The sequence below is a fragment of the Coregonus clupeaformis genome, unplaced genomic scaffold (genome assembly GCF_020615455.1).
Source record: "Coregonus clupeaformis isolate EN_2021a unplaced genomic scaffold, ASM2061545v1 scaf0087, whole genome shotgun sequence".
Lineage (NCBI taxonomy): Eukaryota > Metazoa > Chordata > Actinopteri > Salmoniformes > Salmonidae > Coregonus > Coregonus clupeaformis.
Genome location: NW_025533542.1, coordinates 342,501 through 360,388, shown reverse-complemented (window position 1 = coordinate 360,388; position 17,888 = coordinate 342,501). Strand labels below are relative to the sequence as shown.

General features: G+C 48.2%; 1 protein-coding gene across 1 annotated transcript in view; it reads left to right on the top strand.

Moving 5' to 3' along the window:
• LOC121557801 (cAMP-specific 3',5'-cyclic phosphodiesterase 4C) overlaps window positions 1-17,888 on the top strand; it is a gene marked incomplete at its 3' end in the record, with an annotated part of 32,326 nt that overhangs the window by 4,648 nt on the left and 9,790 nt on the right. The window contains exons 3-11 of the mRNA XM_041871260.1: window positions 7,344-7,478; window positions 7,893-8,020; window positions 9,625-9,813; window positions 10,200-10,310; window positions 11,320-11,485; window positions 14,910-15,003; window positions 16,123-16,280; window positions 16,642-16,740; window positions 17,134-17,298. Coding sequence (XP_041727194.1) covers window positions 7,344-7,478; window positions 7,893-8,020; window positions 9,625-9,813; window positions 10,200-10,310; window positions 11,320-11,485; window positions 14,910-15,003; window positions 16,123-16,280; window positions 16,642-16,740; window positions 17,134-17,298 — 1,245 coding nt within the window. The remainder of the gene's footprint in view (window positions 1-7,343; window positions 7,479-7,892; window positions 8,021-9,624; window positions 9,814-10,199; window positions 10,311-11,319; window positions 11,486-14,909; window positions 15,004-16,122; window positions 16,281-16,641; window positions 16,741-17,133; window positions 17,299-17,888) is intronic.

Below are 17,888 nucleotides of genomic sequence, written 5' to 3'. Positions count from 1 at the left end.
TCCTGTCATTCAGTAACATTACCCTCTGCTTCCTGTCATTCAGTAATATTACCCTCTATGCTTCCTGTCATTCAGTAATATTACCCTCTATGCTTCCTGTCATTCAGTAATATTACCCTCTATGCTTCCTGTCATTCAGTAACATTACCCTCTATGCTTCCTGTCATTCACATAACATTACCCTCTATGCTTCCTGTCATTCAGTAATATTACCCTCTATGCTTCCTGTCATTCACATAACATTACCCTCTATGCTTCCTGTCATTCAGTAACATTACCCTCTATGCTTCCTGTCATTCACATAACATTACCCTCTATGCTTCCTGTCATTCAGTAATATTACCTTTTATGCTTCCTGTCATTCAGTAATATTACCCTCTATGCTTCCTGTCATTCACATAACATTACCCTCTATGCTTCCTGTCAGTCAGTAAATTGACTTCTGGATGTGTGCCACCCTATGGCCAAATATGGTGAAGAACTGTGAAGAATATATACAGTTGAAGTCGGAAGTTTACATACACTTAGGTTGGAGTCATTAAAACGTTCTTGTTAACAAACTATAGTTTTGGCAAGTCAGTTAGGACATCTACTTTGTGCATGACACAAGTAATTTTTCCAACAATTGTTTACAGACAGATTATTTCACATATAATTCACTGTATCACAATTCCAGTGGGTCAGAAGTTTACATACACTAAGTTGACTGTGCCTTTAAACAGCTTGGAAAATTCCAGAAAACGATGTCATGGCTTTAGTGTCAGGGCGTGCTGTAGGTGCAATGGTGGAATCAAACGCAGGACTCAGAACGATATTCCAAAGGCTTGTATTACTGCCCAAACTAAGGCAAAAGGACAACTTTGCCCGAAGGCGAAAAATACGCACGAAGGCGAAAAGTAACAGCGCACAAACAGGTGCGACAATGGTAACTGCGCACAAACAGGTGCGAAAATACTCCAGCGCAGTGGAGAGAAGCTCAACCGAGCAATACACACAACTGACGGAAAATAATTACACACAACACTAGACAAACACAACGAGAAACTTATAGGACACTAATTACGCCAAAACAGAAACAGGTGTGGAAACAAACAGACAAAAGCAAACGAACATGAAACATACAGCGGTGGCAGCTAGAATTCCGGAGACGACGAACGCCGAAACCTGCCCGAACAAGGGAGAGAGGCAGCCTCGGCCGAAACCGTGACAGTACCCCCCTTGACGCGCGGCTCCAGACGTGCGCCGACTCCGGCCTCGGGGACGACCAGGAGGACGCGGAGCAGGGCGCGTCGGATGCCCCCCGATGGAATTCCGTCAGGAGCGACGGGTCCAAAATGTCTCTCCTCGGCACCCAGCACCGCTCCTCCGGACCGTACCCCTCCCACTCCACTAGATACTGGAGACCCCCCATCCGACGTCTCGAATCCAAAATGGACCTCACGGAGTACGCCGGTACCCCTCGATGTCCAATGGGGGCGGAGGAGTCTCCAAGATCTCATTTTCTTGGAGTGGGCCCGCTACCACCGGCCTGAGAAGGGACACATGGAACGAGGGGTTAATACACTTATACTCCACAGGTAGCTGTAATCTATAACATACCTCGTTCAACCTTCTCAGGACTTTAAACGGCCCCACAAACCGCCGACCCAGTTTCCGACAGGGCAGGCGGAGGGGCAGGTTTCTGGTAGAGAGCCAGACTCGATCACCAGGTGCGTACACCGGTCCCTCACTGCGGTGGAGATCAGCGCTCGCCTTCTGACGTCGGAGGGCCCGCTGCAGGTGGACGTGTGCAGCGTTCCACGTCTCCTCCGAGCGCCGCGCCCACTCATCCACCGCAGGAGCCTCGATCTGGCTCTGCTGCCAGGGTGCCAGAACCGGCTGGTAACCCAACACACATTGAAATGGAGTTAGGTTAGTGGAGGAATGGCGTAGGGAATTCTGGGCCATCTCGGCCCAGGGAACGTACCTTGACCACTCCTCCGGCCGGTCCTGGCAGTATGTTCTGAGAAACCTACCCACATCCTGGTTTACGCGTTCCACCTGCCCATTACTCTCCGGGTGGTAACCCGAGGTGAGGCTCACCGAGACCCCCAACCGCTCCATAAACGCTCTCCAGACTCTGGAGGTGAATTGGGGACCCCGATCAGCCACAATGTCCTCGGGTACCCCGTAGTGCCGGAACACATGGGTAAACAGTGCCTCGGCAGTTTGTAGGGCAGTAGGAAGACCCGGCATGGGGAGCAAACGACAGGCCTTAGAGAACCGGTCCACAACGACCAGGATGGTAGTATTCCCTTGGGAGAGGGGAAGGTCTGTTATAAAGTCCACAGAGAGGTGGGACCATGGTCGTTGTGGAACGGGCAGGGGTAGCAACTTACCCCTAGGTAGATGTCTAGGCGCCTTACACTGGGCGCACACCGAGCAGGAGGAAACATAAACCCTCACATCCCTTGCCAACGTGGGCCACCAGTACTTGGCACTAAGACAGTGCACTGTCCGGCCGATACCCGGATGTCCAGAGGAGGGTGACGTGTGAGCCCAATAGATCAATCGATCCCGAACCTCGAGCGGAACGTACTTCCGACCCTCCGGGCACTGTGGTGGACTAGGGTCGGTGCGTAACGCCCGCTCGAGTTCAGCATCGACCTCCCACACTACCGGTGCCACCAGACACGACTCAGGCAGTATGGGAGTGGGCTCCACGGACCTCTCCTCCGTGTCATACCGCCGAGACAGCGCATCTGCCTTGCCATTCTGTGACCCAGGGATGTACGTGATCTTAAAAGTAAACCTGGTCAAGAACATACTCCATCTTGCCTGGCGAGGGTTCAGCCTCCTCGCCGCCCGGATGTACTCCAGGTTACGGTGGTCCGTCAAAATGAGGAAAGGGTGTTGAGCCCCCTCAAGCCAGTGCCTCCACACCTTTAGAGCCTGTACCACGGCTAACAGCTCCCTGTCCCCTACGTCATAGTTCCGCTCCGCCGGACTGAGCTTCTTAGAATAAAAAGCACAGGGGCGGAGTTTAGGTGGCGCGCCAGACCGTTGTGAAAGCACGGCTCCTAAACCGGCCTCCGACGCGTCCACCTCTACCTGGAACGGCAAAGAGGGATCCGGATGCGCCAGCACCGGGGCCGAGGTAAACAGGTCCTTCAGCCTCCCAAACGCCCTGTCCGCCTCGGCCGACCACTGCAGACGCACTGGACCCCCTTCAACAGAGACGTGATGGGAGCTGCCACCTGTCCAAAACCCCGGATAAACCTCCTGTAGTAATTTGCAAACCCCAAAAACTGCTGCACCTCCTTCACAGTGGTTGGTGTTTGCCAATTACGCACGGCCGACACCCGGTCTACCTCCATCTTCACCCCTGACGCAGACAACTGATAACCCAAAAAGGAGACCGACTCCTGGAAAAACAGACACTTCTCTGCCTTCACATACAGGTCGTGCTCCACCAGCCTCCGCAACACTCTACGCACCAGGGCCACATGCTCGACACGGGTAGGCGAGTACACGAGAATGTCATCAATGTACACCACCACCCCCTGCCCCTGCATGTCCCTGAAGATCTCCTCCACGAATGATTGGAAAACTGACGGAGCGTTCATCAACCCGTATGGCATGACCAGATACTCGTAATGGCCCGAGGTGGTACTAAAGGCTGTTTTCCATTCATCACCCTCCCTGATGCGCACCAAGTTGTACGCGCTCCTGAGATCTAATTTCGTGAAGAAACGCGCCCCATGCAACGACTCAGTCATGGTCGCAATCAGCGGGAGTGGATAACTATACTTCACCGTAATCTGATTGAGACCACGGTAATCGATGCACGGGCGCAAACCACCATCCTTTTTCTTCACAAAAAAGAAACTCGAGGACGCAGGGGAAGTGGAAGGCCGTATGTATCCTTGTCTCAGAGATTCGTCTATGTAAATCTCCATAGCTTTCTTCTCCTCCTGAGACAGAGGATACACATGGCTCCGTGGGAGCGCAGCTCCTGCCTGGAGGTCTATCGCACAATCCCCCTGCCTATGGGGTGGCAACCGCGTCGCCCTCGCCTTACTAAACGCAATAGCCAAATCCCCATACTCAGGTGGAACGTGCAATGCGGGCACCTGGTTTGGACTCTCCACCGAGGTAGCCCCTACGGAAACGCCCAAACATCTACCCACACACTGAGCAGACCACTCCATCAGAGCCCTCTCCTGCCACGAAATAGCTGGGTTATGGGTACTCAACCAGGGCATGCCCAGCACCACCGGATACGCAGGAGAGTCAATCAGGAACAGCTGAATCATCTCCTGATGATCCCCCTGCGCACACATCCTAAGTGGCGCCGTGACTTCCCTGATTAAGCCCGTACCCAACGGACGACTATCTAGGGCATGAACGGGGAAAGGAACATCAACAGGAATAAGGGGAATCCCTAACGCTAAACAAAACTTTTTATCAATAAAATTCCCAGCCGCGCCTGAATCTACCAGCGCCTTATGCTGGGAATGAGGTGCTACCTGTGGAAAACTTACAGGCATACAAAAATGGGCAACAGTGAGCTCTGGGTGAGTGGGGCGCCTACTCACCTGGAGGGAATCCCCAGTGCGGGACCTGTCGTCATCTCCCCTAGGAGGCCATCCCCAGCACCTAGCCGCGGTGTGTCCTCCCCGACCACAGTTGGTGCAGTGGATGGACCCCCTAGCCTGCCGACTCCTCCTCTCTCTAGCGCCAGCGCCCCCGAGCTCCATAGGACACGGCTCGGAGGCGCTGGAGGGTGAAATGGACGGACCCTCCGCAGGACGTCCGCGGGTAGCCAGTAGGTTATCCAGCCTGATGGACATGTCGACCAGCTGGTCGAAAGAGAGGCTGGTGTCCCTACAAGCCAGCTCCCGACGGACGTCCTCTCGTAGGCTACATCTGTATAGATCGATGAGGGCCCGATCATTCCACCCTGCATCTGCCGCTAGAGTACGGAATTCGAGAGCGAATTCCTGGGCACTCCTCCTCCCCTGCCGGAGGAAGACCAGACGCTCCCCCGCCGCTTTCCCCTCCGGGGATGGTCAAACACCGCCCTGAAGCGGCGGGAGAACTCGTCGTAGGTAATCGTCGTGGCGTCGATCTTCCTCCACTCCGCGTTGGCCCACTCCAACGCTTTTCCGGCCAGGCAGGAGATCAGGGCGGACACGCTCTCATGCCCCGAAGGTGCCGGGTGCACTGTGGCCAGGTATAGCTCCACCTGGAGTAGGAATCCCTGACACCCAGCCGCGGTTCCGTCGTAGGCCCTCGGGAGAGATAGTCGGACTCCTCGAGGTTCCGGCGCTGGAATGGGCGGGCTGGCCGATGGTGCTGGCAGGGAGGGGAGGCGGTGGAGGCGTACCCCAGCCTCGGAGGGTGGAAATCACCTCCTGCAGGGCGGTCCCCATCTGCAGGATCTGATCTTGTTGGTCCCGAACCTGGGCCTCCAGTCTCGTCTGGGCTGCTTCGGCTCCTGCTGATTCCATTGATGGTGTGTAATTCTGTCAGGGCGTGCTGTAGGTGCAATGGTGGAATCAAACGCAGGACTCAGAACGATATTCCAAAGGCTTGTATTACTGCCCAAACTAAGGCAAAAGGACAACTTTGCCCGAAGGCGAAAAAATACGCACGAAGGCGAAAAGTAACAGCGCACAAACAGGTGCGACAATGGTAACTGCGCACAAACAGGTGCGAAAATACTCCAGCGCAGTGGAGAGAAGCTCAACCGAGCAATACACACAACTGACGGAAAATAATTACACACAACACTAGACAAACACAACGAGAAACTTATAGGACACTAATTACGCCAAAACAGAAACAGGTGTGGAAACAAACAGACAAAAGCAAACGAACATGAAACATACAGCGGTGGCAGCTAGAATTCCGGAGACGACGAACGCCGAAACCTTCCCGAACAAGGGAGAGAGGCAGCCTCGGCCGAAACCGTGACATTTAGAAGCTTCTGATAGGCATCATTTGAGTCAATTGGAGGTGTACCTGTGGATGTATTTCAAGGCCTACCTTCAAACTCAGTGCCTCTTTACTTGACATCATGGGAAAATCAAAAGAAATCAGCCAAGTCTGGTTCATCCTTGGGAGCAATTTACAAACGCCTGAAGGTACCACGTTCATCTGTACAAACAATAGTACGCAAGTATAAACACCATGGGACCACACAGCCATCATACCACTCAGGAAGGAGACGCGTTCTGTCTCCTAGAGATGATCTTACTTTGGTGCGAAAAGTGCAAATCAATCCCAGAACAACAGCAAAGGACCTTGTGAAGATGCTGGAGGAAACAGGTATAAAAGTATCTATATCCACAGTAAAACGAGTCCTATATCGACATAACCTGAAAGGCCGCTCAGCAAGGAAGAAGCCACTGCTCCAAAACCACCATAGAAAAGCCAGACTACGGTTTTCAACTGCACATGGGGACAAAGATCGTACTTTTTGGAGAAATGTCCTCTGGTCTGATGAAACAAAAATAGAACTGTCTGGCCATAATGACCATCGTTATGTTTGGAGGAAAAAGGGGGTAGCTTGCAAGCCGAAGAACACCATCCCAACCGTGAAGCACGGGGTTGGCAGCATCATGCTGTGGGGGTGCTTTGCTGCAGGAGGGACTGGTGCACTTCACAAAATAGATGGCATCATGAGGAAGGAAAATTATGTGGATATATTGAAGCAACATCTCAAGACATCAGTCAGGAAGTTTAAAGCTTGGTCGCAAATGGGTCTTCCAAATGGACAATGACCCCAAGCATACTTCCAAAGTTGTGGCAAAATGGCTTAAGGACAACAAAGTCAAGGTATTGGTGTGGCCATCACAAAGCCCTGACCTCAATCCTATTTGTGGGCAGAACTGAAAAGCGTGTGCGAGCAAGGAGGCCTACAAACCTGACTCAGTTACACCAGCTCTGTCAGGAGGAATGGGCCAAAATTCACCCAACTTATTGTGGGAAGCTTGTGGAAGGCTGCCTGAAACGTTTGACCCAAGTTAAACAATTTAAAGGCAATGCTACCAAATACTAATTGAGTGTATGTAAACTTCTGACCCACTGGGAATGTGATGAAAGAAATAAAAGCTGAAATAAATCATTCTCTCTACTATTATTCTGACATTTCACATTCTTAAAATATAGTGGTGATCCTAACTGACCTAAGACAGGGAATTTTTACTAGGATTAAATGTCAGGAATTGTGAAAAACTGAGTTTAAATGTATTTGGCTAAGGTGTATGTAAACTTCCGACTTCAACTGTACAGTAATATTTCATATCTCATCTTCTTTCTCTCTATCTCTATCCCCATCCCTCTCTTTCTTTCCCCAGGATAATGACACTGAATCGTCAGACTGTGCTGAGAAGGCGGAACCAGGGCTCTACAGCAGCTCCTATACGTCAGGAGCCACTCTGGGGGCGGAGCTACGCATGGGGAGGAGCAGGAGGCTGGCCTCCAGTTTGCAGGTAACAGTAGAAAGAAAACTATATTGTTTTTACAGCAGAAACTTTGTGTGCTTTGGATTTCATCAGCAGTGCAATACACAATCAAGTTGTACAACGCACAACAGTTACTAGTGATTCAACCGAGAGTTTTCTGCACAAAGATAATTGCACAAGTGTTTTGGAGACATGGCACAATAGTGGTGTGAACATTTTTGTGCTGACCAACTTTTTCCTATGTATTACAAAAATATCAGTTGTATCACAACCACTGTGTCAAATGCGAGTGTGCCATAGAGAGAGTTTGGTTATTGCCATAGAGAGAGTTTGGTTATTGTGGTTCCTATCAGGCTAATATTGCACAAGAGACTTACCTGGTTTAATAAAATCAATTCTATTGGTTACCTGGTTAATCAATCAATCCTATCGTCCATTCAGGTTCCGTGTTGGCTCCGCCCCCGAGACAGGACACGGTCACCTGAGATCCTGAGTAACATGCCACGCCCCACGTCCCTGCCCCTCTGCATTCCACCACGCATAGCCATCACACCTGCAGACGCAGACAGGTAACACACACCACCATCCAGACGCAGACAGGTAACACACACCACCATCCAGACGCAGACAGGTAACACACACCACCATCCAGACGCAGACAGGTAACACACACCACCATCCAGACGCAGACAGGTAACACACACCACCATCCAGACGCAGACAGGTAACACACACCACCATCCAGACGCAGACAGGTAACACACACCACCATCCAGACGCAGACAGGTAACACACACCACCATCCAGACGCAGACAGGTAACACACACCACCATCCACATTTATAACTATACTTCCATGTAGTGTTGTTGACCTGAGTAGCATTGTAAACCTAGTCTTCTCTTTCATTGTATCTCTCTCTCTCCTCTCTCTCTCTCTCTTCCCCTCCCCCACATGTGACCACATGTCCCGGATTTTGTCCCTTTGTTCCTAAAAGCCGTGGATTTTGTCCATCCTCCCCCAATTCAGAACGTATCATTAACATAGTCATGGCACCCTTTGTGTAAGAGCTATTGAAGAATGACATCTGAAATCGTATTTTATTTTATAAGGTGTGGATTGTTCTCCATCCACCCCTGATTCAGAATCGACCATCTTCATAGTCATGGCATGCTTGGTTCAACAGCTATTGAGGAGAGAGAACCAAATATCCAATATAAAACTCATTTTACCTCGGTAGCCGAGTCAACGTCTTGGAAGATCACAATGATTCATTAGTATTCTACATAACAGAACCGAGTATAATAGCACAGTATAACGTTACTGTTACACCAAAAACACCAACTCATTTCTTATGAGATTTTAGGATGGTTTAGCTGAACGGTCCCCCAAAACATTATCATGGGCTACAACTCAACAACGCGCGCCACTAGGCAGAATGTGCTTTGATTGAAACATAACACAGGAAGGCTTGTATAGTTTTGTTAACACCATCTGCTCTAATGTTCTCACCAAACAGTAATTGAGGGAGATCTAAATGCATGTTCCCATAAAACGGATTGAGATCAAATGATTGACATGCAGATGCAGTTTGGACAATTCACTGGACAATGACTACATGGAACTCTATTCCACATCAAGTACCTGATGCAAGCAGGAAAATGAAAAATGCACGTTGTGGAACAGCGGGGACTGTGAAGCAACACATACACAGGCACAGACACATGCACACACACAATAACATACGCACTATACACACAGATGTTTGTACTGTAGATATGTGGTAGTGGTGGAGTAGGGGCATGAGGGCACACAGTGTGTTGTGAAATCTGTGAATGTATTGTAATGTTTTTAAAATTGTATAAATGCCTTAATTTTGCTGGATCCCAGGAAGAGTAGCTGCCAAGGCAGCAGCTACTCTACTCTTCCTGGGGTCCAGCAAAATTAAGGCAGTTATACAATTTTAAAGATAATGGGGATCCATAATAAATACAAATACTGCTAAAACGTGAAGAACTCGGCCAACATGTTGTATTCATCTAGGCTACACCGTCCCGCAAAATCACCCAGTTGGTCACTCTACTCCCCCCCCTTCTCTAGTTTCCAGGGGGAGAATGGTTTGTCATAATATAATAGTAGTAATAATGTCTGTCCCTCTCTTCCCCAACCCCTCAGTGAGCTGGAGAACGGGGTGTCTCCGGGCCATACCCCTCTTGGCTCCCAGAGCTGCCAGAGTCCCAGCCTGACCCTGCACCCTTCCTTCCCCCAGGGGGGGCGACGAGAGTCCTTCCTCTACCGGTCAGACTCGGACTACGACATGTCGCCCAAAAACTCAGTCTCACGCAACTCTATCGCCAGCGAAGGGTGAGAGGGGGGAGGGGGGAGGGGGGAGAGGGGGAGGGGGGAGGGGGGAGGGGGGAGGGGAGAGGGGGGGAGTGTGGGGAGGAAGAGTGTTAGTGTGTGTATGAGTCAAACCATTGGCTAATTGTCATTAGCATAACTACATATCCTAATATACTCTCTCTTTATTAATCTCTCTGTCTCTCTCTCTCTCTCTCTCTCTGTCTGTTTCTCTATTTCTGTTTCTCTATTTCTGTCTCTCTATCTGTCTCTCTCTCTCTCTATCTGTCTCTCTCCCTCTCTCTCTCTCTCTCTCTCTCTCTCTCTCTCTCTCTCTCTCTCTCTCTCTCTCTCTCTCTCTCTCTCTCTCTCTCCCTGCCTCTCTCTCTCTCTCTCTCTCTCTCTCTCAGGCATGCAGGAGAAGACTTCATTGTTACCCCCTTTGCTCAGGTGTTGGCCAGCCTGCGCTCGGTACGGAGCAACTTCACCCTCCTCGCCAACATCTCCACGCCAACCGTCAAGTCAGTGCTCACCGCCTATCACCTGTCAATTAAAACATCTAACAGTTGGTCTGCGTCCCAAACGGTGTCCTATTCTCTGTATAGTGCACTACTTTGGACCAGGGCCCCATAGGGCTGCCATATAGTGCACTACTTTGGACCAGGGCCCCGTAGGGCTGCCATATAGTGCACTACTTTGGACCAGGGCCCCGTAGGGCTGCCATATAGTGCACTACTTTGGACCAGGGCCCCGTAGGGCTGCCATATAGTGCACTACTTTGGACCAGGGCCCCGTAGGGATGCCATATAGTGCACTACTTTGGACCAGGGCCCCGTAGGGCTGCCATATAGTGCACTACTTTGGACCAGGGCCCCGTAGGGCTGCCATATAGTGCACTACTTTGGACCAGGGCCCCATAGGGCTGCCATATAGTGCACTAGTTTGGACCAGGGCCCCGTAGGGCTGCCATATAGTGCACTACTTTGGACCAGGGCCCCGTAGGGCTGCCATATAGTGCACTACTTTGGACCAGGGCCCCGTAGGGCTGCCATATAGTGCACTACTTTGGACCAGGGCCCCATAGGGCTGCCATATAGTGCACTACTTTGGACCAGGGCCCCGTAAGGCTGCCATATAGTGCACTACTTTGGACCAGGGCCCCGTAGGGATGCCATATAGTGCACTACTTTGGACCAGGGCCCCGTAGGGATGCCATTTGATTATTTGGAGTTCCCTACCTCACTTACCCAGTTAGCTAGCCAATTAAAATGTGTGTTTTTCATGTAACTGGTTTGTAACTGATAACTGATGTGATATGTGACTTGTTGTTGTAACTCGCTGTCTGTCTACCTCAACTAGCCAAATAACGCTAATGATAGTAATAGGTTACATTTACTACCACTTTTCAATGGGCCTCAAACAACACCGATATTTTAATACTCAGTCTGAACTTCACTCCCAGGCAATATCAAACTATGGTAACCCCAGTCGATTTTTAACTGGTTGGTGTAATTCCCTGTCTGTCCACAGGAGGTCTCCACTGGGTGGTGTGGTGCCCCACAACCCCAGAGCAGCTCTATCAGATCAACAGTATGAGCAGCTGGCTACAGACACTCTGGAGGAGCTGGACTGGTGTCTGGATCAGCTAGAGACCATCCAGACTCACCGCTCTGTCAGCGACATGGCCTCCAACAAGGTACTACCATGGTAGAACCACAACACAACCATGATATAACCACTACACAACCATGATAGAACCACTACACAACCATGATAGAACCACTACACAACCATGGTAGAACCACAACACAACCATGATATAACCACAACACAACCATGGTAGAACCACAACACAACCATGATAGAACCACAACACAACCATGGTAGAACCACAACACAACCATGGTAGAACCACTACACAACCATGATATAACCACTACACAACCATGGTAGAACCACAACACAACCATGATAGAACCACTACACAACCATGGTAGAACCACAACACAACCATGGTAGAACCACAACACAACCATGGTAGAACCACAACACAACCATGATAGAACCACTACACAACCATGGTAGAACCACAACACAACCATGGTAGAACCACTACACAACCATGATATAACCACAGCACAACCATGATAGAACCACTACACAACCATGATAGAACCACTACACAACCATGGTAGAACCACAACACAACCATGGTAGAACCACAACACAACCATGGTAGAACCACAACACAACCATGATAAAACCACTACACAACCATGATATAACCACTACACAACCATGATATAACCACAACACAACCATGATATAACCACAACACAACCATGATATAACCACTACACAACCATGATATAACCACTACACAACCATGATATAACCACTACACAACCATGGTAGAACCACAACACAACCATGATATAACCACTACACAACCATGATATAACCACTACACAACTATGATAGAACCACAACACAACCATGATATAACCACTACACAACCATGATATAACCACAACACAGCCATGATATAACCACTACACAACCATGATATAACCACTACACAACCATGATATAACCACTACACAACCATGATATAACCACTACACAACCATGATATAACCACTACACAACCATGACAGAACCACAACACAACCATGGTAGAACCACTACACAACCATGATAGAACCACTACACAACCATGACAGAACCACAACACAACCATGGTAGAACCACAACACAACCATGGTAGAACCACAACACAACCATGATATAACCACTACACAACCATGACAGAACCATGATATAACCACTACACAACCATAATATAACCACTACACAACCATGATAGAACCACTACACAACCATGATATAACCACTACACAACCATGATATAACCACTACACAACCATGATATAACCACTACACAACCATGATATAACCACTACACGACCATGATAGAACCACAACACAACCATGATAGAACCACAACACAACCATGATAGAACCACAACACAACCATGATAGAACCACAACATGACCATGATAGAACCACAAGACGACCATGATAGAACCACAACACGACCATGATATAACCACAACACGACCATTATATAACCATTATATAACCACTACACAACCATGATATAACCCCTACACAACCATGATAGAACCACAACACAACCATGATAGAACCACAACACAACCATGATAGAACCACTACACAACATGATATAACTGCAACACAACCATGATATAACCACTACACAACCATGATATAACCACTACACAACCATGATATAACCACTACACAACCATGATATAACCACTACACAACCATGATATAACCACTACACAACCATGATATAACCACTACACAACCATGATATAACCACTACACGACCATGATAGAACCACAACACAACCATGATAGAACCACAACACAACCATGATAGAACCACAACACAACCATGATAGAACCACAACATGACCATGATAGAACCACAAGACGACCATGATAGAACCACAACATGACCATGATATAACCACAACACGACCATTATATAACCATTATATAACCACTACACAACCATGATATAACCACTACACAACCATGATAGAACCACAACACAACCATGATAGAACCACAACACAACCATGATAGAACCACTACACAACCATGATATAACCACTACACAACCATGATATAACCACTACACAACCATGATATAACCACTACACAACCATGATATAACCACTACACAACCATGATATAACCACTACACAACCATGATATAACCACTACACGACCATGATAGAACCACAACACAACCATGATAGAACCACAACACAACCATGATAGAACCACAACACAACCATGATAGAACCACAACATGACCATGATAGAACCACAAGACGACCATGATAGAACCACAACACGACCATGATATAACCACAACACGACCATTATATAACCATTATATAACCACTACACAACCATGATATAACCACTACACAACCATGATAGAACCACAACACAACCATGATAGAACCACAACACAACCATGATAGAACCACTACACAACATGATATAACTGCAACACAACCATGATATAACCACTACACAACCATGATATAACCACTACACAACCATGATATAACCACTACACAACCATGATATAACCACTACACAACCATGATATAACCACTACACAACCATGATATAACCACTACACAACCATGATATAACCACTACACAGCCGTGATATAACCACAACATAGCCATGATATAACCACAACACAACCATGATAGAACCACATGGCCTCCAACAAGGTACTACCATGGTAGAACCACAACACAACCATGATAGAACCACAACACAACCATGATAGAACCACAACACAACCATGATATAACCACAACACAACCATGATAGAACCACAACACAACCATGATAGAACCACAACACAACCATGATAGAACCACTACACAACCATGATATAACCACTACACAGCCATGATATAACCACAACACAGCCATGATATAACCACAACACAGCCATGATATAACCACAACACAACCATGATATAACCACAACACAACCATGATATAACCACTACACAACCATGATATAACCACTACACAACCATGATATAACCACTACACCGCCATGGTATAACCACAACACAACCATGATATAACCGCAACACAACCATGATATAACCGCAACACAACCATGATATAACCACAACACAACCATGATATAACCGCAACACAACCGTGATATAACCACTACACAACCATGCTATAACATTTACATTTTAGTCATTTAGCAGACGCTCTTATCCAGAGCGACTTACAGTTAGTGAGTGCATACATTTTTTCATACTGGCCCCCCGTGGGAAACGAACCCACAACCCTGGCGTTGCAAGCGCCATGCTCTACCAACTGAGCTACAGTGGACTACCACAACACAACAATAGAATCTCAGCACAGCTTCAACACTTATGAGCAGTAGAACTGACTAACCATACAGTAAAACATCCTCAAACTGCTCCCCCCCCTCTCTCTCTCCCTCCCGCCTCCCTCCCTCCCCTCCCTCAGTTTAAGAGGATGTTAAACAGGGAGCTGTCTCACCTATCAGAGATGAGTCGTTCTGGTAACCAAGTGTCTGAGTACATCTCCAGCACCTTCATGGGTGAGTACTCTACCTGGATATACCTGTACATACCTGGATTCACCTGAATTCACCTGTCTATGTATTTACCAGTCTGTTCATACCGGTCTGTCTGTTCATAGGCCTGTCTGTTCATACCTGTCTGTCTGTTCATACCTGTCTGTGTATTTACCTTTCTGTTCATACCTGTCTGTCTGTTCATACCTGTCTGTGTATTTACCTTTCTGTTCATACCTGTCTGTCTGTTCATACCTGTCTATACCTTTCTACATCTCTATACCTGTCTACCTGTACTTGGCCGCCCGTACATTTCTGTGACCTGGGTAAATCTGAGTGTGCCTGCGCTCGTGTGTGTGTGTGAATGTGTGTGTCTCTAACCCTAGACCAGCCCAACGAGGTAGAGCTGCCGTCCCCTACTCTAAAGGAGAAGTCTATGTTGTCTCTAACCCTAGACCAGCCCAACGAGGTAGAGCTGCCGTCCCCTACTCTAAAGGAGAAGTCTATGTTGTCTCTAACCCTAGACCAGCCCAACGAGGTAGAGCTGCCGTCCCCTACTCTAAAGGAGAAGTCTATGTTGTCTCTAACCCTAGACCAGCCCAACGAGGTAGAGCTGCCGTCCCCTACTCTAAAGGAGAAGTCTATGTTGTCTCTAACCCTAGACCAGCCCAACGAGGTAGAGCTGCCGTCCCCTACTCTAAAGGAGAAGTCTATGTTGTCTCTAACCTAGACCAGCCCAACGAGGTAGAGCTGCCGTCCCCTACTCTAAAGGAGAAGTCTATGTTGTCTCTAACCCTAGACCAGCCCAACGAGGTAGAGCTGCCGTCCCCTACTCTAAAGGAGAAGTCTATGTTGTCTCTAACCCTAGACCAGCCCAACGAGGTAGAGCTGCCGTCCCCTACTCTAAAGGAGAAGTCTATGTTGTCTCTAACCTAGACCAGCCCAACGAGGTAGAGCTGCCGTCCCCTACTCTAAAGGAGAAGTCTATGTTGTCTCTAACCCTAGACCAGCCCAACGAGGTAGAGCTGCCGTCCCCTACTCTAAAGGAGAAGTCTATGTTGTCTCTAACCCTAGACCAGCCCAACGAGGTAGAGCTGCCGTCCCCTACTCTAAAGGAGAAGTCTATGTTGTCTCTAACCCTAGACCAGCCCAACGAGGTAGAGCTGCCGTCCCCTACTCTAAAGGAGAAGTCTATGAGTCAGATCAGTGGAGTGAGGAAACTGCCCCACAGCTCCACCCTGTCCTGCTCTTCTGTCCCACGCTTTGGAGTCAACACTGAACAGGAGGACCAGCTAGCCAGGGTAAAGTATGCAAGGCACGCACCATAACACATACGTACACACACACACACACACACACACACACACACACACACACACACACACACACACACACACACACACACACACACACGATAGCGTGTATGTAAGGCATGCTCATACACACACACACGCAAGGCACGCACCATAACACATACGCACACACACACACACACACACACACACACACACACACACACCTTCTCAGTCAATCAGTCAAGGTTACTAGACTCAGCTCATTACCTCACTCAAGGCTTCACACTCTCTCTTAATGTGTCTGCCTGTGTGTGTGTGTGTGTGTGTGTGTGTGTGTGTGTGTGTGTGTGTGTGTGCGTGTGTGAAGGAGCTGGAGGACCTGGACAAGTGGAGTTTCAACATCTTCAGAGTGTCAGAGTTCTCCAACAGCAGACCTCTCAGCTGCATCATGTACGCCATCTTCCAGGTACATAGAGGTAGACACACTGTGTGTGTGTGTGTGCTTTGGTTTTACCAGAAGTCCTCACAGGTATGGTGAAACAAGGAACATTCTGACAAGTGGGGACATTTTGCTGGTCCCTATAAGGAAAAAGGCTATTTTGAGCTTAGGGGTTAGGTTTAGTTTTAGGGTTAGGTTTGGGATTAAGGTTAAGGTTAGGATTAGGTTATTTTGGTCCCCACAAGACTAGTAAAACAGACGTGTGTGTGTACGTGCTTTGTGTGCTTGTGTGTTGAGTGTGTGTGATGTGTGTGTCTGTATGATGAGAATGTGTAGGTGCTCTGCATGAATGTGTGTGTGTGTGTGTGTGTGTTCATGAATGCGTGTCAGTGTGTGTTAACCCCTCCTGTACCCCCGTAGGAGCGTGATCTCCTCAAGACGTTCCGTATCCCCGTCGACACCTTCGTGACCTACGTGATGACCCTGGAAGACCATTACCATGGTAACGTGGCCTACCACAACAGTCTGCACGCCGCCGACGTCTGCCAGTCCACACACGTCCTCCTCTCCACACCCGCTCTAGACGTGAGTCACCTACAAGGATATATATGTCTGTTAAAAGAAGGCAAAATCACCTTTAAGTAACATCAAACCAAATATTGAGTTGATTTCAGTTGGCATAGCACCTCATGCCACCACCACTCCCATTAGTGGTTAGCTAGTGGCACCTCCACCATCAAATCAAATCAAATTGTATTTGTCACATGCGCCGAATACAACAGGTGTAGACCTTAGTGAAATGCTTACTTACAAGCCAACAATGCAGTTTTAAGAAAGAATACCAAAAAAAAAAAATATATATATATATATAAAATAATACGAAATAAAAGTAACAAATAATTAAAGAGCAGCAGTAAAAATAACAATAGCGAGGATATATACAGGGGGTACCGGTACAGAGTCAATGTGCGGGGGTACAGGTTAGTCAATGTGATTGGGGTAAATATGGACATCACTCCCATTAGTGGTTAGCTATGGCACCTCCACCATCACTCCCATTAGTGGTTAGCTATGGCACCTCCACCACCACTCCCATTAGTGGTTAGCTATGGCACCTCCACCATCACTCCCATTAGTGGTTAGCTACGGCACCTCCACCACCACTCCCATTAGTG